This window comes from Perca flavescens, chromosome 4 (assembly GCF_004354835.1).
Source record: "Perca flavescens isolate YP-PL-M2 chromosome 4, PFLA_1.0, whole genome shotgun sequence".
NCBI classification, from domain to species: domain Eukaryota; kingdom Metazoa; phylum Chordata; class Actinopteri; order Perciformes; family Percidae; genus Perca; species Perca flavescens.
In genome coordinates this window covers 35,361,966-35,389,135 of record NC_041334.1, presented here as the reverse complement: position 1 = coordinate 35,389,135, position 27,170 = coordinate 35,361,966, and the positions used below count along the sequence as shown (strand labels likewise).

The window sequence follows — 27,170 nt, the reverse complement described above, 5'->3', positions numbered from 1 at the left end:
CAAACAACAGACTTAAAAAAACACAACAAGGAATTACATCAAACAGGGAATCCCATTAGCAGTGTTCAGTAACAGGATATGTACATTGAGTGGTCTTTTAAACTCTTCCATGCACTTAGTGGAAGGCATCCACTAGAAATTATAGTCTTGACCGAAAAGAGTGGATTGTACTTTTTGTGTATTTAATAAACACACAATAAACATGACATCCTGGTCTGAACCTTTGAGAAAGGGGGATGCTAGCTGTTATTCAAATCGTAATTTATGTGAGTGCTTATGCAGAAATTGAGATATGGATTAAATATTAATACATTTTAAGAGCCCTTTCCCCTTAAATCAAAAACTATTTGACTCAGGTTTCAGATGTGTTGCTAATCCATTTCCAGCACGTCCATATCATATATTCTTTACCAGGATTGATGCACTAAAGGTGCAAAGGCAAGCTGTTACTCACTGCTATCTGCTGCTAGCTGTACTGGCTCTGTGCATTGAGACACAACACTGCCTTTTTAATTTGGCGATGCAAATAAACAACTTGACTTGTTGGTTTCTAACTGAGCTATTGAAATCATATTTAAAGTTGTGGTTTCACACCATAAAACGGCAGTAACAGCAGAGTAACCCGTGATAAACTCATCAAGTGTGCTATTGCCACCTTAAGTCAACCCATGCAAATGCAAATGGAAAAAGTAGAACTTGTTAGATACTGTATATGCAACACCAAATGATAATAATATCGACCCAACGCTAATGCAGTGCACTTAAAACAAAGTGCAGCATCCCCTTCTTGTATCAACAAAGAGGATTTCTACTTATCAAGTGCAACCAAAATGAGCTGCCCAACAGACTAAATACTTTTTTTCTTTCAGAATATTTTTGGATCAGTTTTGCAAGAGATAACCATTTGTGCAAGGAACGCTTAAAACAAAAGCAGCCGTGAACTTCACTCGCTACAGCTTTATGCATCACCTCGGACTGCAGCTGACCAGTTCCAAGGCTAGATCTATTTTCAGATCAGTCATGTGTCTAGTTTTGTACACATTGCTGCTAGTAAATGTAATTTAATATTTGCTTCTTAGGAACAAAACAGATTATGGCTGATGGGAAGTTTTACCATAGCAAATGTAATACAAATGAAGTACTGTAAATGAAAAGTAGATCACGTGGGGAAAAACTAGCTACCATGAAAGTCATGTTTTATCTTATTACAGTGAGATGCCTGGGAGCCAGTCAGTAAACTACAACAGTCCCCTACAAGACTGAGATAGCAAACTGTAAAAGAGCAAACCACAAGCTCTAAACCGTCTTTTAGGACTACTGTCGGCGGTCAAAGTCAAACTACAGTCAACTACACGACTACAGTCCTCATCTCTGAGATGGAGAAGAGTTGTATTTGTTGTTAATGTGACAGCCTCTATTCTGAAAGAATTAAAAAAAAAAAAATAATGTCTCATACTGTGCCAGACCTTTTCCACAGTGGACAATTAGACTTGTCAAACACAGGTGTCATTTGTACCATTTAATGATAAGAGTTTATTGTCATCCATCTATATACAGTGTAGTACAGTACATAGAGGAACACAATTGGGTTTCCCTGGTTCCCGGGTGCAAAACAAAAGAATGAACATAATGTGCAAACAACAAGATACAAAAACAAGTTAGAAACTGCGTCTGAAATCACTCCAGTGTTTACTCATCCACTACTCCAAATATAATACACCTGTCATCAATGACACACAGCTGTATTTTTCACATCCATACAGCACGATACAATATATTGTGGATTGTAAGCAGAAAGTAGTGTACATACCACGGACACTACTTGTTTCACTCCATGGTGGAGAAAGTCACTATATAGAGGATACATTTCATACTCTCAATAGAATGAAGGATGGTAGATACCTAACACCTTACCAAGCAAATGATAGTTTAAGACACACTGAATTCTTATCCTTTAATGTGCCTCGCATTTTCAAAGAGAGCGGCGGGCGTTCATTTAATTTTAAAGCTCCCTTCGATTGGAATAGCTTGCCTGGGTCACTAAGATTAATCACATTGAGATCCTTCAAGACATCTTTGTTCATTTACTTGCAAACAAGCAATTGTTGTAAATGCTTTCCATAAAACCTTATTGCTTTCTGGTGTAATTGTTTTTTGTATATCTGATTTATTTTTTTCTCCAGTTTTCCGGTATTTTTCTATCTTTTGTTCTTAATTAATATTCATACATTTTTTGTAATTATCCTTCTGGTGATGTCTGGGCAGGGGTGTGGGGTGGATGGGTGGGGGAAGTAAGTATGTGAGTGAATGTGTATGTTGTACTGTAATGTCTTGTCCTTTGTACTGTCCAGTCCTACCGAGGACCCTCTCGAAAATGAGATGACACATCTCAAGAGGTATTCCTCGTAAAATAAATAAATACAATAAAATAAATATAGTGTGCTGTTTCTTAAATAGGGAGTGATTTTAGTCACAGCCTTTAACTACCCACTAGATGGTCTGCTCAGTTAGATGTGTACCAGGTATGTTGCAATGACTACAGGATTTGGCGTCAGAAGAAAATGGGCTTGTATGTCCTTGTAAATTTTGTTTAGCTGTTTAAACTAATAAAAAGTAATACTGTAGACTACTGCGGCAAAAATTGATTGAAAAAGAAATTGCATTTGTCACTTTTGAGTGTTGTAACAGAAACAGTTGTACAAGTACATTCATTAAGTGGTGAGAGAATAACACCATTTTAGAGCTTTAGGCTGTAAACTTACCCTCTGCCAAATACCTCCCTGCCCATTACATTCACATATGTCCCAGTTTTCTTTTCTATTTTTCTCCATTATTCCAATTGCTCATTTCTGACAGGCAGATGTTCTCCCAGTGCCCCATTTTCTCCATTGGTCCTTGGCCTCCTCTTTTTTGTCCTCCACCCCATGCCCATGATTGCCAGCCCCTGGAGATTGTGTTGGCCGCATTTCAGATGGAGGGTCTATTTTTACCCCGGTTTTAGCTCATTGGGTCCCCTGTTCGGTACCAGTTGGTGTATAGTTATACTATACTGTATGTGTATGACAACATTGACTACTATTAATGAAACATTTTCAACATATTCATATCCAATGTCGTAATTATTAGTAGCACTGTTCCTTACAGCATTTTCTTCCAGTTTAAACAGAGGATGAAGAGATGCACAACAAGGACAAATTGGCATATTTCAGTCTTACTGGAAGATAATGTTGGTTTATTTAACAGTTTTTTATTATTATTATTATTATTATTATTATTAGGCAGCTGAGCAAGTAAACCAGGAAGACTAAATGTCTTGAGTGAGTCTTGATTGTTAAAATGTGCATGTGTGAGATGGGGTGTTAAGTTTTGGCAGGAAATTTGCACCGACTGTGGGTGGGATGTCTGAAAGCATCAACAGTGCAAAAGAGGTGACCCAGTATCTGTCCCGGTTAATCTACAAAGTATTTGTTGGTGTTGTTGAGTAGCTGAACTTAATCAAAGATGCTGCCATCTTTAATATTAAATTATGTATTCATTTATTTGGTATCGAATTATTAAGAATATAATAATGTATTAAATCATTGATTTGGGGGACTGCCTCTAGCTCACCCAGTAAGAACGTGTGCCCCATGTAGGCTGAGTCCTTTGCAGCAGCGCGGGTTCGAATCTGACCAGCGGCCCTTTGCTCTGTGTCATCCCCCATCTCTCTCCCCCTTTCCCGTCTATCCACTGTCGCTATCTAATGAAGGGAAAAGCCCCAAAAAATAATCTTAAATAAAATGACTTGGGAAAATATTTACACATTGATGAATACATTTATGAAATTCATTATTTAACACGTGCAAATTGATTAGTTACAGAAATCAGTTTCAGCTTTAATTGCCCCCCAATGCCCTTCATAGCCAGATGCTACTAGCTGCCTGTTTGAGCTCCTTGGCCCCCAAAGAGCAGACCTCTGCTCTGCCCGGTGGGTAATCTATCCTTGATGCCCTTTGATGGCCACACCACCAGATCTGCACCATTTCATGCCCTATTTTCACATCAAAGGGATGAGTAGAATTATGTATTTCACAATGTTTTTGCCGGAAGAAAGCACAAGAGGAGAGATCACAGAGGGTTCAAAATTACAAAGGTTTATGCTGTTGAGTAGAGGTGTTGAAATTAATCAATTGATTAATCGATGCATCCAATCGTGGACATGGACGATGCTGCATCGATAATCGCAGGCTCATAATCGATTATTTTTGTTTACAATTTAATGTAGGCCTAACAACATTTCTGTTTACATATTCTGTTATGTTTTGCAAATTCAGAAAGTGCCATGTGCTCAGTGCTGTAGTTTGATGTATCCAATTTATTTAGTATTAGAGCACTGCAGAATGTTTTGTTTTTGAAGCTTGAAAAACTATGAATTAAATATCCTATATGGCTTTAATAGAAAAATTTATTTGACGCATCATGATGAAGTTTGTTGGAATTGTTGGGGCTTTGTAAATTATAGAGTGTGGTCTAGACCTACTCTATCTGTAAAGTGTCACGAGATAACCTATGTTATAATTTGATACTATAAATAAAATTTAATTGAATCGCGATATCGAATTGAATTGCTGACGTGATAATCGTAATCGAATCGGGAGATCAGTGAAGATTCACACCTCTAGTGTGGAGAGCATGAATATGCTCAGCAAGTTTCAGTGCAATAACTCCATTATATTTTGACATTTTGTGTGTACAAGTGGACATGTTTGCCTAGTAGTAAAGCTAGAGGAAGACTTGGAAACATGGGTTTACTCTGCATATCCATCCACAGCCAAATTCATAGCAACGTGGCTTGACGCAACATAGTTGTAGTAGTTGTCAAAACTGGCTGATTATTTTAATGTCCATTTTCCCGTTACTTAAATTACCAGTGGAACAATCTCGCAAAATGTTTGTTGTCTTTTGAGTTGTGCCTCTTTGAGATGAGGTCATGCAGTCTAGTATTTGTTGAGAAAAACTAATAGTAAATGATAATGTTTGGCTCTTTACCTTACTCTTCTTGTCTTCTTTCCCCAGACTGCCTTTTCAAACTGTGTCCAATGAACAGATACTCAGCACAGAAACAGTTCTGGAAGGCAGCAAAACCTGGAGGCAACAGCACCACTGACACAGTCCTCCTCACCAAACTCCATGTAAGTTAAAGCTTAGATTGGGTCCAAAAAATCGAGCCTGACCCTACCCGAGCCTGTGCACGTTGTGTCCGAGCCCGACCCTGCCCGACACTTTAACTGTAATTATGAGCCCAAGCCCGATTTAAACCCGACAATTTTTGTAATACATGGGCCATTATAACTGACATTCTCAACTACAATTCCGAGTTGTTTGAACTGCAGAAATCTGTTCAGAAGGGGTATGCTTGGAGAAGTAACAAAAGAGGACATTGAAGGCTATCATCTTTTCTGCCACGGCGAGCCTGCTTCCTGTGTCTGTTCATCGTCCTCGTTTTTTTGCTGTCATGCACTCGACAAAGCCAACACATATGTTGTCACTGCCCACGACTTGGTTTAAAATGGTTCCATACCTCCGACTTTCCTCCCAAACTTGCTCAAAGTTAATTCTCCTGTTTATATTTTCTTCTTCACATCTCCAAGCTCCATGTTGCACTTAAGCTACACAATACAGCACAGCTCTTTGACTTTAGTCATGGTAAAAATAATAGATTAGTGTATTAGTGACAAAAAATACAGCCCTGTATTTATGGGAAATGTGTATGTAGGATGATTCTTTCCAGAAATAGTATTGAAATGCCCTCTGTGTTCCCTTCTCTGTGTTTTAGCATGCTGCTGACCTGGAGAAGAAACAGAATGAGTCTGAAAACCGCAAGCTGCTGGGATCCGTCATCCAGTATGGAAATGTCATTCAGGTGTGTTCAGGAACAAGATATGGTGTTTTATGTTAACTCATCTGCAGCAACATTTAGCTCTTTATACAACACTGTGTGCTTGATAATATTGACTATAATTCTGTTTTAATCAGAGAAGAGTTTTAAATAATTGCTACAGCACAAAGGTGTGCTATAAAGTTGTCAGTTGTAATGTCATATCTTGGTTTGCTCATTGCCCCGGAATGGTTTGCACGAAGGTATGAGATCACCTGAAACTACGTATGGTCATGCATTCCAGCCCCATGTCATACACACGTGAGAAAGTACAGGCTGTTCTAGTGCAGAATGTCCTCGTTGCAAGGAAATGCTATTTTAGTAATTGTGAGCACTAACCTGGTTTGCCATAGAAAGTTATTTTTAACAATACTAACTAATACAGAGAGGTGCACTTTTGCATATTGCACGCTTTGAGACTACTCTGCAGTGCAAACATACTGGTTTATATGATTCTTACTTACTTCTTAATTATGTAACGCTGTTTCTGGTTTTGTCAACAGTTGCTGCACTTGAAAAGCAATAAATACCTAACAGTGAACAAGCGTCTCCCTGCACTGTTGGAGAAGAATGCCATGAGAGTGACTCTGGACTCAGCGGGAAATGAGGGATCCTGGTTCTACATCCAGCCCTTCTACAAGCTGCGATCCCTGGGAGACAGTGTGGGTAGAGCGGGGTGTGGGATTTAAGTTAATTATGATTAGTGGGAGAAATTAAGGATGTATTTTCAGACTTTTCACAGGGTTTGAAAACAAGTCACCTAGCTCCCATGTGGCTTTTTTTTTTTTTTAAAAACAATGAATTAAACATTAGAAGACAATTAACCCAATCTGAGTACCAGGTCTGGCTGCAATGTGCCTTTCCTTTTGTTTATCTGGAATAAAAAAAGACTATCTGTGGTTCTGCTGCATTGATTTGAACCCTTGAAAAACTAAAATATTGATTGTGAATCTGACAATGCTATAGGAGTACAATGTTGAATTGGTGGGATAGTCTTTTAAGGATGTGAGATATGGTACTATAGATATAGCATGCACCACATGGACTAAACCTTTGCTGATTATGCTGCATTTCCTTCCAGTGGCTGATGGAAGTTGATCAAGTTATTAAAGTGTAATTGGTTACACTTTATTAATCTATTTGGGGAAATGTGTCGCCTGTAATTGAGGCATTCAATGTACAGGAGCCGGGGAACGACTCTAGTTTTGAGGCCATTGTCTTGGTTAAGGTTCAATGGAGAGAGAGGCTACATGCTATGCATTAATTTTGTAAATACAAAAACTTTTCCATTAGAGGTCCAAATGTGCACTTCTTAGATGGAATAATTTCACAGAATGTCTATTGGTTATTATTGCCGCACATGCACCGATCCGGTCACTGGACTAAAAGAAGGGTTTAATTTAAAACCTTTTCTCACAGCAGTATAAAGTAGTACAGTATATATTTTCAGTTGGTTGCCAGCACTCACTGAATCACTTTACAGAGTTGATCTTAAAGTGTGTGCACCAAAACTTTTTTTATTGATGCTTGCTGCTGACAAATTAGTTTGTAGTTAGTGAGTGATGCTTAGGGTCAGGGCTACACCGGATTCTCTAGCTGATCATGTCCTTTCACACACAAGATGGTCCACAACTCCCCCTAGTGCTTATCTGGAGGCTAGTATGAATTAGTCTATATCCACCACTTCCGAGACTGTTCTGTTGCCGTTGCTGTTTGTAAGCCGGATGTCCGTTACCTTTCATGTTGGAATTTTAAACTCCGGTGGATTTCCGAGGACTACGGTTAACTGCTCCTCAGATCTCTGCAGGGTAAATCCAGACAGCTAGCTAGACTATCTGTCCATTCTGAGTTTTCTGTTGCACGACTAAAACAACTTGAACATACACGTTCCACCAAAACAAGTTCCTTCCCGAGGCTATTTTGCAGCGGCTTTTCCCGGTGCTTAGCGCCGCCCTTGACGATTGTGATTGGTTTAAAGAAATAAACCAGAGCACGCATTTCTCCCATCCCGGAATAATATGTGGACTAGCCAGACCCTCCTCCGCAGCGGTGCAGTGAGGAGGTCTGGCAATGCAAGACTAAGAATCAGTGTGATAGAATAGCTGCGTGTTATGTTTACCTTGAAGGAATTGAAGAATGATAGCTAATATCTTGGGACCTGACATACTTTTGGTTTGGATTTAAATGGAGTTCTCAATCCCACACAGTGGCCCTCAGAGCAGCAGTGTTTCATCTTGTTTCAAGAATTTCTGTTGCCCTTCACTGAATTTTGTAATGTAACATGTTGAATGAAAAGGACACATACGTATATTCTAGTCCATATTGCGTTATGGTATCGCATCTAATTATTGAGTACCAGTATCAGATTCCTTTTCGATTTTATTGAATGTAGCTAAACTAAAAACTCATTTGATTGCAGTACAGTATGTTCTGTGTATTTCATATTGCTTCTGAAGGTGGTGATTGGAGATAAAGTGGTCCTTAACCCTGTAAATGCGGGTCAGCCTCTACATGCTAGCAGCCACCAGCTAGTTGACAACCCAGGATGCAACGAGGTACTGTACATGAACGCTTGCCATACAGGGGTGTACAGTAAATGGGAAAGAAGATAGATTGCACATTTGCTTCATCAAAGTGGAATATAAAAAGCCTGCATTATACTGTATAATAAGATATACATGTATCTGGTTTCTTCACAAACTTCTCCCCTCTGCCTGTCAGGTCAATTCTGTAAATTGCAACACAAGTTGGAAAGTTGTTCTGTTCATGAAATGGAGTGACAACAAGGAAACAATACTCAAAGGGGTAGGTACCCTCACGTTTTTGTATTACATCAACTTATAGTATTTTCCAAAAAATAGCTTTGTGAAACACACCTTCATTAATTGGCTACAAAACCGACGTTAGAAAATGTTTAAACATTTAAAACGCAGTATTTAAGATACATTGAGTCCAAATCTGAAAGATAATCGAAACAATATAAAATGTGTGTGAAATGTTTTTCTTTTTATCCATTACACACTGTGCATGTATGTGTCTTTGTATGCGTGTGTTTGTGTGTGTTTGTGTGTGTGTATGTAATGGCAGGGTGATGTAGTCCGGTTGTTCCATGCAGAGCAGGAGAAGTTCCTGACTTGTGACGACCACAGAAAGAAGCAGTATGTTTTTCTTAGAACAACCGGCCGGCAGTCTGCCACTTCTGCCACCAGCAGCAAAGCACTGTGGGAAGTAGAGGTCAGTGTCACACGTTCTCCAGATTAATGCTTTGGTGTATTTCTGTCATTGTTCTTTTATCAACTAGATGACTAAATGTCTCGGTTTAAAAAAACTTATTAACCATGGTAGAGAGATAGCGCACAGTTCTTTATGTTGCTTTAGTGCAATAGTAATCAGTCCTTCCAGAAAAATGCGGAGCTTTTTTTGTGATTGTTGCGGGCAAAAATCCTTGATTATGCAGCACGTTTTCTTAAAAAATGCAATAGAATATTCAGGATATTTATGCAATTTTATGCGCTGAAATTGCGGGAACTTGCAAAAACTGCGGTTTGACGAAAAAGAGGAAAACAAAGTGATTTCCCCCAACACCCTGCTTTTCGATGATGTTCACATCGCGTAATTACGTCACTTCATAACGTTCCCATGGCAACAAGGGAAAATGGCTGCTCTTGTGTGAAGTAAACGCAAGATTTTTCAACTTTCTGCTAAGATATATGTGACTTTTTTGCAATGAAAATGCGGGGATTATGAAATCATGCAAGCTCCGCATATTTTGCGCAGAAATCGGCAATGTATGCGGCGAAAGTGCGGCGTATTTGAAAAAATGCGGCCCCCGGATAAATATGCGGACTTCGGCTGATTATGCATTGAATTATGCGATCGCATAATCACGTTTTTCTGGAGGGACTCAGTAATAATCAATACTAAGATAACCCAAATGGTGCAGCCTTGTATCAGTTTGACATGAGGCTTATTTATGCATTCTTTACCATGTCATTTGCCATTGCCAGGTGGTCCACCATGACCCATGTAGGGGAGGTGCAGGCTACTGGAACAGCCTGTTCAGGTTTAAACACTTGGCCACAGGGTGGTATTTGGCTGCTGAGATGGGTGAGGTGTGTGTCAACTTCTTTACCTTTTTATCTCACACTGTTAAAATGCTGTACCTATGCATACTTTTAATTGCAAAGTGTGTATCTGACTTAATAGCATAAAGAGAGAGTCATGTGGTGACCATGTAGACATACAGATTAATTGGATGCCCCGGTGCAGTGACCACACTTTAAAATAGATATGTGACATGTGAGTGTTTTTCCCAGGTGAATCCAGACTTTGAGGAGGAGAGTGCTGAACAGCGGTCCTCGGTAAGACATGATCTCTTCTCCTCTGAGTGCTTAGCAACGTCACGCTGGTTGCCCCTACCTCTATTGATCTAATCTGTTCAATTATGTGCTGGATCTTTGCTCTCTACTCTAGGTGGTGGACTTTACACCCTTTAATTTCCAGGTACTGTCATATAATCTTTATTTGGCTGCAGCAACCTAGCGCAAAAATCATTGTCATTGTCTGCACATACCGTCTTTGCTGCTTTGTTGTCCAATTTCTCTCTCGGCGCCCTCAATTATCAACAACTCTTTTCTTCTAATCAAATTTGTCACCTTGCATCTAGGTTGTGTGTGCCTTCATTTTAGTAGCAGTACATCACCACAGGGTGTCACCATGGCATCATCTCAGCTGATATACAGTATGTCTCAATGAAAACCACAACTAGGCGGCAGAGTTGTACAAACCATTCTGACTAACAGAGATGTTGTGTGTACCTGTAGTTCTCAACTACGTGCCAACAGCGGCCCAACAGTCTGTAGTGATGGCTGAAGTATATTTTACTGGTTTGCACTACTTCAGTCAAGAGTGAGAGCTAATGTTTGAAATCAGATCCAAAGGTGTCAAAAAAATGCATACACCTTGGCCTCATCATGGTCGAGGATTGATAACGTGGCTTTATATATTGTTGTGAACTCAACACTGAGGTTTGTAGCCAGTGCTTTGCTCTCTCTCACTGCATGTTTTCTTTCTCTAGCTGGATGCAGATAATGAAGCTTTACGAGGTCGTCTGCGAGCTCCACAGGAGAAGATCATGTATACGTTGGTGCCAGTTCCGGACGGCATGGACATCTCCTCCATCTTTGAGCTGGACCCTACCACCCTAAGAGGCGGAGACTCCATGGTGCCCAGGTACAATACGCAGTATACCCACACAGCAAACATACAGTATTTCTTCTGGAGGGCGTAGATTCATTTAAAATTGGCATAACATTCAGATATCGCAGAGGTTGAGCATGACATCTAAGGATACAAACATGATAATCTTATTTTTGTTTATGTACCACATATGATGTCAGGACTACAGCAAAATCAATGTGGCATCAGTAAAGATTTGACTGTAGAGTTGAAGGGGAATTTCCAGCATTATAAGGAAGGCAGTTTCTGAGGGGATTTGGTTTGTTTGGTTTTGTAACTACAGACAAGGACACTTTGTTATGTATGGTCTGCAATGTCTGGGTTACCAGCTGTTTGTTTTGGTCACTTATTGACTTGACATTCAAATAAAAGATTCTTCTGTGGGGTTTCATTGGGCAGATTTTTGTGTGTGTGTGTGTGTGTGTGTGTGTCTCAGTGTGCGTGAATGTACAGAAAACCATTGCAATCAGGCTGAGAGTAGGGTTGGATAGTGGGCACAAGAGGGGAATAAAAACTACATTTCAAAATCCCATGTAAGACCCTTGTTACATGTCTGAGCTAAAACCACAAACGCAAGATCTGGCAAAATGTTTGAATCAAAAATCTGCTCTTTACTCTCAGGTTAGTTAAAAAATAGTGTCATACTAAATTATATATTTGATGTAGCAAAATATTTGATGATGAAAAGTCTGTGATATTTCATGTACTTGTGGATAAAAGCAGGTTCTTTGTCATGATGTGTTGGCTGACCTGTGTACCTGTATTTATAGGGTGACTGACTGTACATTTGTAATATGACTCTGTTTTGTTCCTTTATTCTTGTTGACCGTATTGTGTTTGAGGGAATGTATAGTCCTAAAATTACAATGGTTGCCTGTGTCACCACACATCAGATAAAAACAGAGGCTCTCCACCTCGTGTCAAAGCCTTCATTGTGTCCCATAGGCACATGCGTGCGTGCATGCTGCACGCTACTACTTTTAGCTCCTCCCTCTCCTACCTGAAATAACCCTGTATGGAGTTATATTACTGCCATTTAGTCAAGAGCGCATTATTTCAATTTGAGAGCATTTCTCACTGATATTACATTCAGATTTCTTGCTCTCACACTCAAATAGTCACTGCTCGCGCTCAAAACCTTGCTCTCACACTCAAATAGTCACTGCTTGCGCTCAAAACCTTGCTCTCACACTCAAATAGTCACTGCTCGTGCTTAGATTTGCTCTGCTTGTGCTCAAACTTTCTGCTTAGACTCAGATATGTTGTTGTTTTTGGACAGATTTCCTGCTCTCAGCTTTGAACCTTCTCCTCGCACTCAGGCTGATTCTGCTCGCTTGCAAATTTTCTGCTCTCGGATCTCTCCTGCGCGCTTGGATTTTTTTGTGTTAAAACCCTGCCAAAAGTCAACAACCAATAGAATGCCAGCTGTAATGTTGACCAATGAAATGATCCCTGCCCCGTTAAGGGTGCGTTGGCTGCACTGTAACCGATAACTGTAACCAAGTTTATATATCCCCGCGCCGTTCATTGCTTTATTTAAAGTATATGTCAACAATGTGCACAGAATGGTCGATGCACTTTCACCTGCACCCATCAGGAAACGGGAGAAAGCTTTGAAGTGGGACATATGAAGTTATGTCCACAACTACGAGGGTGAGTAACATAATTTAAGCACCTAGCTAGCTAGCTAACATATGGCGCTAGCATATAGCCTAGCTTGATGTCCATTAACAAATAGATTTTCTTTATTGTATCGCTAGATTGAACGACATATGACGGACTGTATGTGTATATGTGATGGTTATGGTTAACCATGTTCCTGGGGATTTGGCTGATTTCATGTTAGAGCCAGTAGTAGAACCTAAACTGTAATATAACTGAAAGAACACCAGAAACTGGATTGTTTGTGTCAGCTTTTGCATCACTGTTGTGGTGTTCATCAGAATTTATTCTTCATTCCTTCATATAGCATTAGTCTGAAAAAAATGAATTCATATCAGTCTGTTTAAAAAGTTGTAACATTAAGTACAATTTCACCACTATAATAAAAACAAATCTAGAAATGATATGCTTTCTTATTTGCTCCTTAAATAGCAGTTATTTGTTTAATTAATACAAAGCAAACTGAACTGAAAAAACAAGTATTTTGTTTCACGTTCTTTTCATCCAGGTGGGGCTGAGGGGCTCAACCCCTGTTGATCTGTGTGTGTCATATCACAAACCCATTATAGCTAGAATTCACCCTGCTGCTCCAGATCTACCTACTGTATGACTGACTACAGACTACAACCATCTGCTCCAGATCTACCTACTGTATGGCTGACTACAGACTACAACCATCTGGTCCAGGTTCTACCTACTGTATGGCTGACTACAGACTACAACCATCTGGTCCAGGTTCTACCTACTGTATGGCTGACTACAGACTACAACCATCTGGTCCAGGTTCTACCTACTGTATGGCTGACTACAGACTACAACCATCTGGTCCAGGTTCTACCTACTGTATGGCTGACTACAGACTACAACCATCTGCAAGTTTTGTTTGTAGTGAACATCAACAGCTGCACTAAAAGTCTCTTGGGTTCATATGGGACTTGGTTGTTCTCCATACTGCCTCACACACTATATTATATTAGTATATTTTTTGTTTTGTTATATTAGTACAAACAACAGTAAGTATCATTACTTAACCACAGTATATATTATTCTGGTGTACACTGTTGACTTGACTCCATGCTATTGATTATACGTCACTTTAGCTTACCACTACCTCATAACTTAACCTTAATTGCTCTTGTATAGTTCATTTATCTTCTACTAGTTGTATATACCTCCTATTTAATTTAATTATTCTTAATTTGTGTTGCAATACCTGAATCATCCCTCTTGTGAACACTAGGCTTATCTTATCTTTATTCTTAACCCTGCTCACAAACTCACCTTAACCTGGGTCATCTGTTTGCCAATATCAATGTTCCTGCTACAGTAAATCCTATAGGCAAATTGTTCTGCTTTCACCGTTGTATGAACAATACACTTTTAAGGTTTTATGTCAAATATTGTGCAATTTGTTATGAATTACTCATTGTTTTGACAAGGTAAATTAAAGCTATTTACCAAGTGTCAGCTCTGGTCAATTTAATTGTACTGTTTAATTTGTTGCAAATATGAACATGGTTTTAATAATCTGTATCTTATTGCTCTGAAAAACTACAATGATTTAAGAAATATCAGTGATACTTATCACCATTTATTGAATTGATTGAATATATTGGCAGACATTACAGGCACCTATTCATGTCAACAGAGAAAACAATAGTTTGTTCTCTCTTTTATCACTTTGATTATGCAGGTGATGGTGCAGAAAGAGGGGTGAAGTCCTTGTAGATCTCTGTCACTTTGAGGACAGAAATATCCAGCAACTCTCCACTGTTGTCTTTGTATAGTATGCTCCTATTAAAGACAAATTCATAGACATCAACACATAATACATTAGGTGTACATAGCTTTCTTTAACATCATTACTATATAACATCATTACATCATTACTATATATATATATATATATATATATATATATATATATATATATATATATATATATATATATATATACATACATTACCTGATCTGATTTGGTTTTGTGGATATCAGTAATTTTCTCTCCCAGGCCTGGTTGTGCACCCTGTGAATTTAAGCAAGAAACATAAATGATAAGTGTATGTGACATGATTTTACTATTATATTACAACAGGGGTACTTCAGTCACACCTAGAAGAAGAAAAACAAACAAACAAAACACTTGTTCTTTTCTGCTCAGTTTGCTTTGTATTAATTAAAAAAATAACATATTTAAGTTGCAAATAAAGCATAACATTTCTAAATCTGTTTTATTATAGTGGTGAAATTGTACTTAACAGACTGGGTCCGTGTACTTTTTCGTTCATTCGATTTTCATTTCATAAACAGGTATTATAAAACAAAAAACAAATGGTTATTTGATTTTTGTTTTAAAATATGAAATTTGAAATTGAAATACAAGGCGTTTTTTCCTTTTCATGGTCAAAAGGGGATGGGAGAAATTTAAAATATGCTGTCATTTTCTATTTCATATAACAAAAAAAAACCCACACTGAAATAGAAATGAAAAAAGGTCCGTGTACTTTTTCGTTCATTCGATTTTCATTTCATAAACAGGTATTGAAAAACAAAAAACGATTGTTATTTGATTTTCGTTTTAAAATACAACATTTGACATTGAAATACAATGCATGTTTTCCTTTTCATGGTCAACAGGGGATGGGAGAAATTTAAAATATGCTTTGATTTTCATGATTTATTTTCTATAACAAAAATAAAATCACTCGAAAACAGAAACGAAAAAAGTCGTGTTTTTTCATATTCAGAGACCGGATGTTGTCATTTCCAAGGCAACAGCGCCAGCCTAGCCTACCAGTGTTGCTTTCAGCCCAGGCTAAAATTACTTTGGAAACCTATACTCTTGATAATGCTTGGGGGGAATTTTATTTCATAATTTTTATTTTCATAATGTCACATTTATTCCCCTCTCTCCCTGCCTCCCTCTGACTCTCTGTCTCTTCCCGCCGCAGACAACTTCGCCCCAATCAAACCAGCTGACTGAGGAAACAGAATTTCAGTTCACGGCTGTAACGGTACCCTTACGCCACCGTTAACAATCCCAGCGAACTTTCTGTTGCTGCCGTTAAACTTGCTGATCTGTCAGAGAGTCACCGGGGGTTCGGGATCAGATCATGGGGATCAGACCTCCGGTGCTGCGCTAATATTCTAATATTAGCTGCTGCTGCAGCTAGCTAGCAGCTAGCCAGCAGCCCTGTGACCTCGGTCCCTGCGGTTCGCTGGCGTTACCCGCTCTAGCTAAGTTGGGAATCTTTTCTTTTCTTTGCAGTGATATGCTATGATGCACTGATGCCAGGCAGGCTTGCCGCTGCTTTTAGTCAGAGTCTGTGAGATAACAAAACTTAATAAAATATAAAATATAACGTGCATATAAATAGACGGAATAAATAAAAGTCCCCGGAAATAAATATAAGTAAAACATATGTATTTAGGCTATTGAACTATAATGACTAGCTAATGCCTATATATGTATTGCCTCATTTATGTATTTCATGTTCTATTTCATAGCCATATTTATTATGTAAAGGGTGGCAAAAAACGGATGATCAGTCGCTTAGGAAGTTATAGGCTACAGTTTCCCTCAACTGCAGCTGGGACATTCTAACGCTTAACGTGAAAAAGCTTAACGTGGTTTAATATAACTAAACAGTCAGTTATCAGTCACATAACGTCCATAATAATTGGACTTTGGTTTAGATTTTTTGACAGTTTTCAGTGGTTATGAGGAGCAATATGAGAGAGAAATTTGGTAAACATTGGTCATTCATTAGGTACATTAAACCACATTAAGCTTTTTCACGTTAAGAGTTAGAATGTCCCGGCTGCAGTTGTTTTTTAATACCGGTTTATGAAATGAAAATCGAATGAACGACAAAGTACACAGACCAGATTGATATGAATTCATCATTTTCAGACTAATGCTATATGAAGGAATGAAGACTAAATTCTGATGAACAACACAACAGTGATGCAAAAGCTGACACAAACAATCCAGTTTCTGGTGTTCTTTCAGTTATATTACAGTTTAGGTTCTACTACTGGCTCTAACATGAAATCAGCCAAATCCCAGGAACATGGTTAACCAAACGAGGAAAAAATACAAAGTGAGCTCATCACATATACACATACAGTCCGTCATATGACGTTCAATCTAGCGATACAATAAAGAAAATCTATTTGTTTATGGACATCAAGCTAGGCTATATGCTAGCGCCATGTGTTAGCTAGCTATCTAGGTGCTTAAGTTATGTTACTCACCCTCGTAGTTGTGGACATAACTTCATATGTCCCACTTCAAAGCTTTCTCCCGTTTCCTGATGGGTGCAGGTGAAAGTGCGTCGACCATTCTGTGCACATTGTTGACATATACTTATAATAAAGCAATGAACGGCGCGGGATATATAAACTTGGTTACAGTTATCGGTTACAGTGCAACCAACGCACCCTCAACGGGGCAGGGATCATTTCATTGGTCAACACTACAGCTGGCATTCTATTGGTTGTTGACTTTTGGCAGGGTTTTAACACAAAAAAATCCAAGCACGCAGGAGAGATCCAAGAGCAGAAAATTTGCAAGCGAGCAGAATCAGCCTGAGTGCGAGGAGAAGGTTCAAAGCTGAGAGCAGGAAATCTGTCCAAACAACAACATATCTGAGTCTAAGCAGAAAGTTTGAGCACAAGCAGAGCAAATCTAAGCACGAGCAGTGACTATTTGAGTGTGAGAGCAAGGTTTTGAGCGCGAGCAGTGACTATTTGAGTGTGAGAGCAAGAATGCGCTCTTGACTAATGGCAGTAATATAACTCCATACCCTGTCCCACAAACTTTAGCCAGGGGACTAATTAATCTCTCACAGAACCGGTACACCAAGGTAAGCCTGTAAGCTTCAGTAGGCGTTTACGTAATGCCTGCCAAGAATATGGCTATTGCTGCTGTATTTCCTGAATGCCTAACAAGTCACACACACACACACACACACACACACACACACACACACACACACACACACACACACACACACACACACACACACACACACACACACACCTACTCATATACACGTGCAGTGGGTATGAAAGACGTAGTTGGCTCAGACTTTACAATGTGTGAAGGTTAAGTGCTTAATGGAGTTGAGATGATACTGTAAATGTCACTGCTGGCTAATCCGTAAGGCCACACACTGTGCTGAGCTAGCCATTGTAAGCCGTCCCTTGCCTACTATGGAAGTTTGTTTACATACCATGCTCCTGTGTTCTGAGTAGCAAGGATAGAAACTGATATACCAATATACTTACCACGTTATTAGGTGCACGTATCTAATGCAATGTGCAATAAATCCTATCTTTGTGATCATAATCTTGGTGGAGTTTTGTACTGTGTTAAAATATTGTGTCTCCTTCATGAATGTAAATAGGATATATCATGTTCTAGTTACTGTATTGGTGCAGAAAATACAGCAAATCAAAATTGGCTGTTTAAGGTGAAGACAAATGGACATTACGTTTCCACCAACTAGCCTATTACTGCATGTCTTTGCAGTACTCTGTACAATCAATCTGGTCAATTCTTGTAGCTGCTGACCTTTGAGACACACACACACACAGTACAGATACACAGACATTGGTGTTACATTAATGTTTGAAAACCAGCAGCTGGTTTAATGGACCTGAACTCTAAACAATACTATTGTCTCACTGGAGATTTTAAGAAAGCAGCATAGGTAGTGATATGATGTTTTGCAACTGAGGGTTTTGGGGGCATTTTGGTTTTATTAGATGTGTCTGTGTGTCTACTGTAACCTAAGATGGTGAGGGACAGAAAGGAGGGGGGGGTATGGCATGCAACACATGTCCCCGGCTCCCTCATCAGTCTCATCAGAACACACACTACTACAACTATTTCTTCTAGTAGTAGTTCCGCTCTACTTTTATACTGTACACATTCATTTGTTCCAAGTATGGTGCTGGAGAAAAGCCCATTGGATCAAAACAATAAAAATTTTAATTGCCTGTTAGATTGTGAGATATCTTGTGTGCTTGGTTTATATGGGTGGCATTAGAGTGTCTCTAGAGGAAAGTTCATGCTCTGTCTAAAATGAAAATGGTTCTGCGGCCGGGTTGGATCAGTGGGTAGAGCAGGCGCACATATAATGAGAGGTTTATGCCTAGCTGTCCTGTCAAAAATTAAAGGCGGAAAAGCCCCAAAAATAATCTTTAAAATGAAAAGGGTTCATCTGGAGCATGAATGTGCTCGATAAATGTATTGAGTATCTTATGCAGAGTGCCCTTTAGAAAATCCAATATCAACCCTACAATAGAGCAACCCTGCATAATGAGCCTGTCAAACCTCCTAACATTTGTCTTCTGATTAGTCCTGCACAAACCCAAGTGTACTTGGTGCTAAAACAATGCTCCGATAAGAACATCTAAGAAATCAGTCACTCACTAAAGGACAATATAGATTCTTGGCCATCATAGTCAACGCAAGTCAAAAGGACACTTTGATAGGACTAGTGGCTGTTAATGGCCAGTCAGGTTCTTTCAGGGGTCAAACATGTAACTTCTCAGGCAGACTTTCCAAGCAGTATGACACCGTGTTGTTTTGCCCTGCAGCTTAATTAATTTTTTTTTATCATCTCAGAAAATTTCCTCTTTCACTTTTAGGAGCTCCTATGTGAGGCTAAGACACTTGTGCACCAACACGTGGGTTCACAGCACCAACAACCCCATTGACAAAGAGGAGGAGAAACCTGTTATGTTGAGGGTGAGTAGCTGACGCCTAGGCCAAGATGTACTGCACGGCTGAGGTTTTCTAAACACCTACACTAAAAGCAATCTTTTTTTTTTTTCAGATTGGAACATCAGCAGTAAAAGAGGACAAGGAAGCTTTTGCCATTGTACCAGTGCCACCAGCAGAAGTGCGTGATTTAGACTTTGCCAATGACGCGAGTAAAGTGCTGGCGTCCATTGCTGGCAAGCTTGAAAAGGGCACCATTACACAAAATGAAAGAAGGTAAGTGGGGGGGGGAATATAGTGTTACTATGTAGTATACATTTGGAAATATCTGATCTCTCTCCAGATATCACTAAAGTAGCTGCTACATTTCTAAAAGAAATTCAGTTTTTATAAAAAGGTCTGTAATGTTTTAGTGTTTTGTTTTCAGCTTGTACACTTTCATGTGCACCCCCTTCAGGTTTGTCACCAAGCTGCTGGAGGATCTAGTTTTCTTTGTGGTGGACATCCCCAACAGTGGGCAGGATGTTTTGGAGATCATGGTTAACAAACCCAACAGAGAAAGGCAGAAGCTCATGAGAGAGCAAAATATCCTGAAGCAGGTTCGTCTTTTACTGCACTGATTTCAAGTTTATGATTAACTACATTTCCAGGTGTTACAATTCTCCATTTCCATTTCAGATTTTCAAACTCCTCCAAGCCCCCTTCACAGACAGTGGCGATGGTCCCATGCTGCGACTGGAGGAGCTTGGAGACCAGCGCCACGCTCCGTTTAGACATATTTGCAGGCTTTGCTACAGAGTGTTGCGCCATTCCCAGCAGGATTACAGGAAGAACCAGGTAGGTGGACCCAACAACTTCACTCTGACCCCTAATACTTTGGCCATTTTCTTTGCAGTAATCATCCCCTCTGTCCTCGTCTTTACAGGAATACATAGCCAAACAATTCCGCTTCATGCAGAAGCAGATAGGATATGATGTGCTGGCAGAAGACACAATAACTGCTCTGCTCCATAACAACCGGAAGCTGCTGGAGAAACATATCACTGCTGCCGAGATAGACACATTTGTGACTCTAGTGAGGAAGAACCGGGAGCCGAGGTGAGGCTCACAGGAAGGGGCAGGCCCTGGCTGGTATCCTAAACTGCCATAGAAAAAGTGGCTGTGGCCAGTTTGGGTCAGATTTGTTTGTATAACAGTTCCTGAGGAATGTAAATCTATGTAAATGTATTTAAATGTGTGCAGAGGAGTATGAGTGGAACTCCTTGTGCATGACCATGGCACTGCAAGTCATTTGCTGACAGTGTGTGCTTGTGTTGTGTCCTGTCAAGTGCTGTTAATGATATGTGAATCAGGCTGATCCAGAAGTTTGGACAAAGGACGGCCTCACAGTTTGAACTGTCATTGTGCTGAGAGCAAAAAAAGGCATTAGTATTTACCCTAGGTCCTGACATAAGGCTATAATATGATCTGAATTGACCATGCCTATCTCTTAACTCCCCCAATACTTAGGCAAGGCAAGGCAAGGCAATTTTATTTATATAGCACATTTCAGCACAAGGCAACTCAAAGTGCTTCACACAAATCATCAATCATTAAAGAACAAATAACAAAAATAGGGAGTAAAATAAGAATAAAAATAGTAATGAATACAAATTTAGATACACAAAAAAAAAAATCCATATTAAAATTGTATACAAAATAAAATACAAGAATAACTGTTCAATAAAAGAAATAACAAAAAGCATTATCAAAAAGTAAGGTCTTCAGCCTTGATTTAAAAGAGCTGAGAGTTGGGGCAGACCTGCAGTTTTCTGCTATTTTGTTCCAGATATGCGGAGCATAAAAACTAAATGCTGCTTCTCCCTGTTTAGTTCTGACTCTGGGGACCACGAGCAGACCTGTTCCAGACGACCTGAGAGGTCTGGGTGGTTCATAAAGCACTAATAGATCTGAGATATATTTTGGTCCTAAGCCATTTAGGGATTTATAAGCCAGCATAAGTATTTTGAAATCAATTATCTGAGGCACAGGAAGCCAATGTAAAGACTTTAGAACTGGAGTGATATGATCCACTTTTTTTGTCCTAGTGAGAACTCTTGCTGCAGAATTTTGAATCAGCTGCAGCTGTCTAATTAGTTTTTTAGGCAGTCCTGTAAGGACGTTACAGTAGTCAAGTCTACTAAAAATAAAAGCATGGACCAGTTTTTCCAAATTCTGCTGAGACATAAGTCCTCTAATTCTTGGTATATTCTTAAGATGGTAATAGGCTGATTTTATTATTGTCTTATTATGACTGTTAAAATTCAAGTCCGAGTCCATGACAACACCAAGATTTTTTGCTTTGTCTTTTGTTTTTAACAGGGCCATTTGAAGCTGTGCACTGACTTTCAGTTTCTCTTCTTTTGCTCCAAAAACAAAAAGGAAGAATAAGTGAAAAATGTAATTTATTGTAATATGTACCCAGGTTTCTGGACTACCTCTCAGATCTCTGCGTTTCGATGCAAAAGTCCATCCCTGTGACACAGGAGCTCATCTGCAATGCAGTACTGGACCCTACCAATGCTGACATTCTCATCGAAACCAAGTTAGCTTCTGATTTTTCTTCATTATTAGAATTTTTTGGTAAACTGAAATGAGCTTTTAGAAATACCATTTATGCTGTTCACCAGATTGGTCCTGTCGAGGTTTGAGATTGAGACCACGACAATTGAAGATAGTCCATTGGAGGCAGAGGATGAAGAGGAGGTCTGGCTGTTCTGGAAAGACAATTGTAAGGAGGTCCGGAGTAAGAGTGTCCGGGAGTTGGCTCAGGATGCAAAGGAGGGTCAGAAGGATGACCAGGAGGTGGTCAGCTACTACAGGTGAGATTTCTTTGATTATACACATATAAAATAGTGTTAAACTCATTCAAACATGAATCTGAAGGAGGTGTTTGTCAAAGTAAGGTAATATAGTGCAGTATAATCCAAAACAACCACATGTCTAGTTCAAATAGGCTTTCATAAACTTGGAATTTTAAGTTTGAAGTGCAATTTTAAAATATTGTTTTCAAACCAAGATTTTCTGCCTTTCCTTTTAAATATTTAACTGACTTTTTTTTTTTTTTTCAAAAACAATAACACCACATAGGCACAACATAATATTCAAGGATTTTGAATATGACAGTAACTCAATTTTTATTTTTTTAAATGACACAGAGCTACTAATAATTCCAAACTCACATAATATTTCCTTACAGGTGCCAGCTCAACCTCTTTGCTCGGATGTGTCTGGACCGCCAGTACCTGGCTATCAACAAGATTTCTGGTCAGCTGGATGTGGATTTGATCCTGCGCTGTATGTCTGATGAGGACCTGCCCTTTGACTTGCGGGCGTCTTTCTGCCGCCTGATGCTGCACATGCATGTGGACCGTGACCCTCAGGAGCAGGTCACACCTGTCAAATATGCCCGTCTTTGGTCTGAGATTCCCTCTAAGATTGCTATTGATGAGTGAGTATATCCCACAAATACTTTACATTGACTTTTACTACATTTCCAAAGATGTCCCAGCATCTCTTAGATGTATTTCTCCTTTAATTACCCAGCTATGACAACGATGGAACCACCAGAGATGAGATCAAAGAGCGCTTCTGCCTCACAATGGATTTTGTGGAGAACTACCTGAGAGAGGTGGTGTCACAGAACATCCCCTTCACTGACAAGGAGAAAAACAAGCTTACCTTTGAGGTACTGCCTCTTTGTTTGGTGGTATGAGCAGATGAGAAGTCCCATTGGTTTCATTAAATTATAAATCATGGGTCTGAATTTTCTTGTCCATAGGTAGTGAACCTGGCTAGGAACCTCATATACTTTGGTTTCTACAACTTTAGCGACCTGCTTCGACTGACAAAGATCTTACTGAACATTTTAGACTGTGTCCATGTCAGCACCATTTACCCCATTGACAAGATTGAGAAGGGAGAGGAAAGCAAAGGTAAAAATCTAGCTTCTTTTTATGCTTAACTCGCTTTACTGTACATCGGTGAAGAATGTTGTCCTTTACTAACTTGGATGTTGTATCAACATACAAAGAAAGTCAAGATGGCCATTAGTAATTTTCAGTTTCTTTCCCTTAGTGTCAAAGAATTCAAGGACCGATTTTATTCATTTAAATACTGGTCAAGGGCTCATTTTGTATGTACAGAAACCATTCCGCTGCCTGGAAGGGACCGTTGGGGGCAAAAAACACAGATAAACGTAATTTAAAGATAGGTCACAACTAAATCTTCATAAATGCGTATTAAAGAAAATGATAAGTGCCATTGATATGTGGCACTATGGCCCCTATTTTAACAATCTAAGTGCATGGCATGAAGCGCCTGGCGCAGGTGCGTTTAGGGCGTGTCCAAATCCACTTTTGCTAGTTTGAAAAAAAGTGTCCGTGCGCCAGGCGCATGGTTCAAAAGGGTTGTACTTAGTGTCTTAATTAATCATAGGCGTGTTTTGGGCGTAACATGCAATAAACCAATCCGTGTCATCTTCCATTCACTTTAAAAGCCAGGCGCGTTTGGACCTTGGGGCATTGCTATTATGATGGCGGATTTGCACCGTAATATTTTTATTTGTAGTCTTTCGCATGTTTGTGTGCTGCTGTGCTTCCCTGTGAGTGTGTGAGTGTGTGAGTCTGTGTAACAAGCATAGTGTGCGCACAGTGTGCATAAGCCTAGGCGCATATTACTAATTTGCTGTTAAAATAATGAAATGCTGCGCTATTGACGTTAGACCAGGTTTTTGTTGGTCAATGGTGCGATCTCTTCCCGCTGCCTCAAGATAGCAATACGCCACTAATTCACCTGAACACCCCTCCCTGTAAGACCAGCATGCCCATGGGCGCAAAGATGGGCGCAGGTGCATTTGCTATTTAAACGACTCGGGCGCTGGACGGGAAATTGACAACTGCGTCGGTCTTAAACTAGCAAAGACACTTAGCTTTGCGCTGCACTACACCAGGTGCAAGATAGGGCCTTATGGGTTAATGTGGGTTAGTGAAGTCATTTGACCTTTTAACCATACTACAAATATTATTCTCTTCAAATACATTTTCATTTTTTTTGTTGTTAATTCACTTGACCTTTTGTATCAGGGGTGTCAAACTCAACTTCCCTAAGGGCCACACTAGAAAAGGAGAATCACATCAAGGGCCAGACATATACTTTATTGCTTTTATGTCATGGGAAAAGTCAAATATCTTTGACTGTATTATTGCATGTTTCATGTAGTCTGCTCACTTACAGTTTGGTCGACAAAAATGACGAAGAAAATAACCAAAACGCCAAAAATGTCGAAAACAAATGTTGTGAAAAGTGACAAAAAGTATTTGGGCCAAAATGTATTGTGAACCTAAATGTATATAGGGGCCGGAGTAAAATTAGCAAGGGGCCGCGTGTGTTTTATATCCAAACTAAAAACAAGTAAGATCAATCCACACAAATATTCGTAAGTTATGTGGATTTGAGTGTTATTATTGTTATTATCTACTTCTGCATGTACTGTAGCTGGCAGTAATGTGATGAAGTCCATTCATGGAGTCGGGGAGTTGATGACCCAGGTAGTGCTGCGAGGAGGTGGCTTGTTGCCCACCACACCAACTCATCATCAGCCTGAGGGAGATGTGGTTAAAACCCAGATAGAACCAGAAAGAGAAGACATCATGGTCATGGACACAAAGCTCAAAGTCATTGAGATACTACAGGTGGGACATCAGGAAACTGGTTCTGGATCTTGACGTCAAAACACTTTGTTTCTTCTTTTTGTTGTCGTAACTTTTTTGTCTTTTCCTTCAGTTCATTTTGAATGAACGGCTAGACTACAGGATCTCCTGCCTGCTTTGTATTTTCAAACGGGAGTTTGATGAGAACAACCCACAAGCAGACAACGCTGCCAGTCAGAACGGATCTAATAATGTCGCAGGTAAGATGCCACTTGATTTAATAGGCTTTTTTTCCTTTTCTTTTTTACAGTAGACACTGTGGCTTGTCGTAGCAGTAAAAGCACAGGTGTGATTAGTACCATCAATAACGAGTGCATTTCATTGAGGTGAGCCAGTTCTAGGGTCTTAGTATTGTGCATGCTGGCTCACTGTCATGGCTTACTGGGACACTTAAAAGGGATATCACGGTCTCCCCTAGCTGTAGATAGCTGGGCCAACGCATTTTTTGTGCATGCATTGTTTTAGTGCGGTGCAACACCGGCAGCGCCGCCGCTAGTTAGCTTAGCGTAGTGAATGGAATCCTATGTTGCCGGTTAGCATATTATGAGTAAAAGTGAGCCAACAAAAGACAAAAAAAACAACCTAATTACTTGCACTGAGACAAAAAATGCATTGGCCCACCTATCTACAGCCAGGGTAGACTGTGATAAGCCCTATTTCAACAAACTGTGGCGTATTCCTTTAATAAAACAGAGCCGTCATTCATGACATTTGTTTCACCTTTGTTTTTCCTGCTATATCAATTTTATCATAATTTAACGTTTTGTCTCATATAAATGTTGAAATTGATTTCTTTGAAATTTTGATTCTTTTATTATTTATTAGGAAATTTTGACTTTGAGAACATTGAAGAACAGGCAGAGGGGATTTTTGGAGGAAGGTAATCCATAGCTTGCTAGTCTTTCCTGAGCTATTTTGAGATAAGATAAAGCGAGATAAAGTTTGTGTAATTTCCGTTCCAATGACTCTTTAGTGAGGAGAACACTCCACTGGACCTGGATGACCACGGTGGTCGTACATTCCTAAGGGTCCTGCTGCACCTGACCATGCATGATTACCCTCCTCTGGTGTCTGGAGCGCTTCACCTGCTCTTCAGACACTTCAGCCAGAGGCAGGAGGTCCTCATGGCTTTCAAACAAGTAGGCCTTATCAAGTGCAGAACTGATAATTGAGAAATGTAAAGCTTTCTGAAATTAAGTTTAAGTTGACGCATATCTTGTTGACACTCTTCACCTTAATGTAGGTCCAGCTGCTGGTGACCAGTCAAGATGTAGATAACTACAAGCAGATCAAGTCCGATCTGGACCAGCTGCGTTCTATTGTAGAGAAGTCTGAACTGTGGGTTTATAAGAGGCAAGGAGAAGATGGGATGGACGGAGATGGACCTTCAGAATCTGAAAACAAAAATAAGGTACAGTGTACGAGAACATGAAAACATAAGACATTTGTTGAACCGACGAAGACTGCGAGATCATTAAAAGCCTAATGTGCCCCAATATAGATTACATTAGAGGAAGTCTATAAAACGTATAAGGACTTCATCTCCTTATTGCTCTTTTAACAGGGAGACTCACCTGGTTCAGACAAGAAGAAGTCCGAAAGCACCAGCAGTTACAACTACAGGGTTGTAAAAGAGGTATGCTAATTTGTACATGAATCAAATTTTCAAAAGTTCATGTTTGTGATTTGTTGCCTGCAATTACAATTCTCCTGCTGTGTGCGTTTAGATTCTGCTGCGTCTCAGTAAGCTGTGTGTCAAGGAGGGGAGTTCAGGGAAAAAGAGTAAGAAACAGCAGCAGAGGCTCCTGAGGAACATGGGAGCCCACAGTGTAGTGCTGGAGCTCCTACAGATCCCCTATGAGAAGGTGCA

At 39.6% G+C, this 27,170-nt stretch overlaps 1 protein-coding gene across 10 annotated transcripts in view; it reads left to right on the top strand.

The window, feature by feature from the left end:
• itpr1b (inositol 1,4,5-trisphosphate receptor, type 1b) overlaps positions 1-27,170 on the top strand; it is a 111,423-nt gene that overhangs the window by 12,250 nt on the left and 72,003 nt on the right. For 6 of the 10 annotated variants that reach the window (XM_028575472.1, XM_028575469.1, XM_028575465.1 and 3 more), the window contains exons 4-30: positions 5,056-5,171; positions 5,816-5,902; positions 6,421-6,579; positions 8,374-8,472; positions 8,639-8,722; positions 9,005-9,151; positions 9,925-10,029; positions 10,234-10,278; positions 10,391-10,420; positions 10,995-11,149; positions 19,478-19,577; positions 19,666-19,826; positions 20,008-20,149; positions 20,229-20,387; positions 20,476-20,648; positions 22,015-22,134; positions 22,220-22,411; positions 22,789-23,040; positions 23,136-23,277; positions 23,371-23,524; positions 25,086-25,282; positions 25,374-25,500; positions 26,126-26,180; positions 26,274-26,439; positions 26,544-26,711; positions 26,865-26,936; positions 27,028-27,165. In XM_028575472.1, the coding sequence (XP_028431273.1) occupies positions 5,056-5,171; positions 5,816-5,902; positions 6,421-6,579; positions 8,374-8,472; positions 8,639-8,722; positions 9,005-9,151; positions 9,925-10,029; positions 10,234-10,278; positions 10,391-10,420; positions 10,995-11,149; positions 19,478-19,577; positions 19,666-19,826; positions 20,008-20,149; positions 20,229-20,387; positions 20,476-20,648; positions 22,015-22,134; positions 22,220-22,411; positions 22,789-23,040; positions 23,136-23,277; positions 23,371-23,524; positions 25,086-25,282; positions 25,374-25,500; positions 26,126-26,180; positions 26,274-26,439; positions 26,544-26,711; positions 26,865-26,936; positions 27,028-27,165 (3,545 nt within the window). The remainder of the gene's footprint in view (positions 1-5,055; positions 5,172-5,815; positions 5,903-6,420; positions 6,580-8,373; positions 8,473-8,638; positions 8,723-9,004; positions 9,152-9,924; positions 10,030-10,233; positions 10,279-10,390; positions 10,421-10,994; positions 11,150-19,477; positions 19,578-19,665; positions 19,827-20,007; positions 20,150-20,228; positions 20,388-20,475; positions 20,649-22,014; positions 22,135-22,219; positions 22,412-22,788; positions 23,041-23,135; positions 23,278-23,370; positions 23,525-25,085; positions 25,283-25,373; positions 25,501-26,125; positions 26,181-26,273; positions 26,440-26,543; positions 26,712-26,864; positions 26,937-27,027; positions 27,166-27,170) is intronic. The other 4 variants (XM_028575474.1, XM_028575471.1, XM_028575473.1 and 1 more) reach the window with 1 other exon arrangement.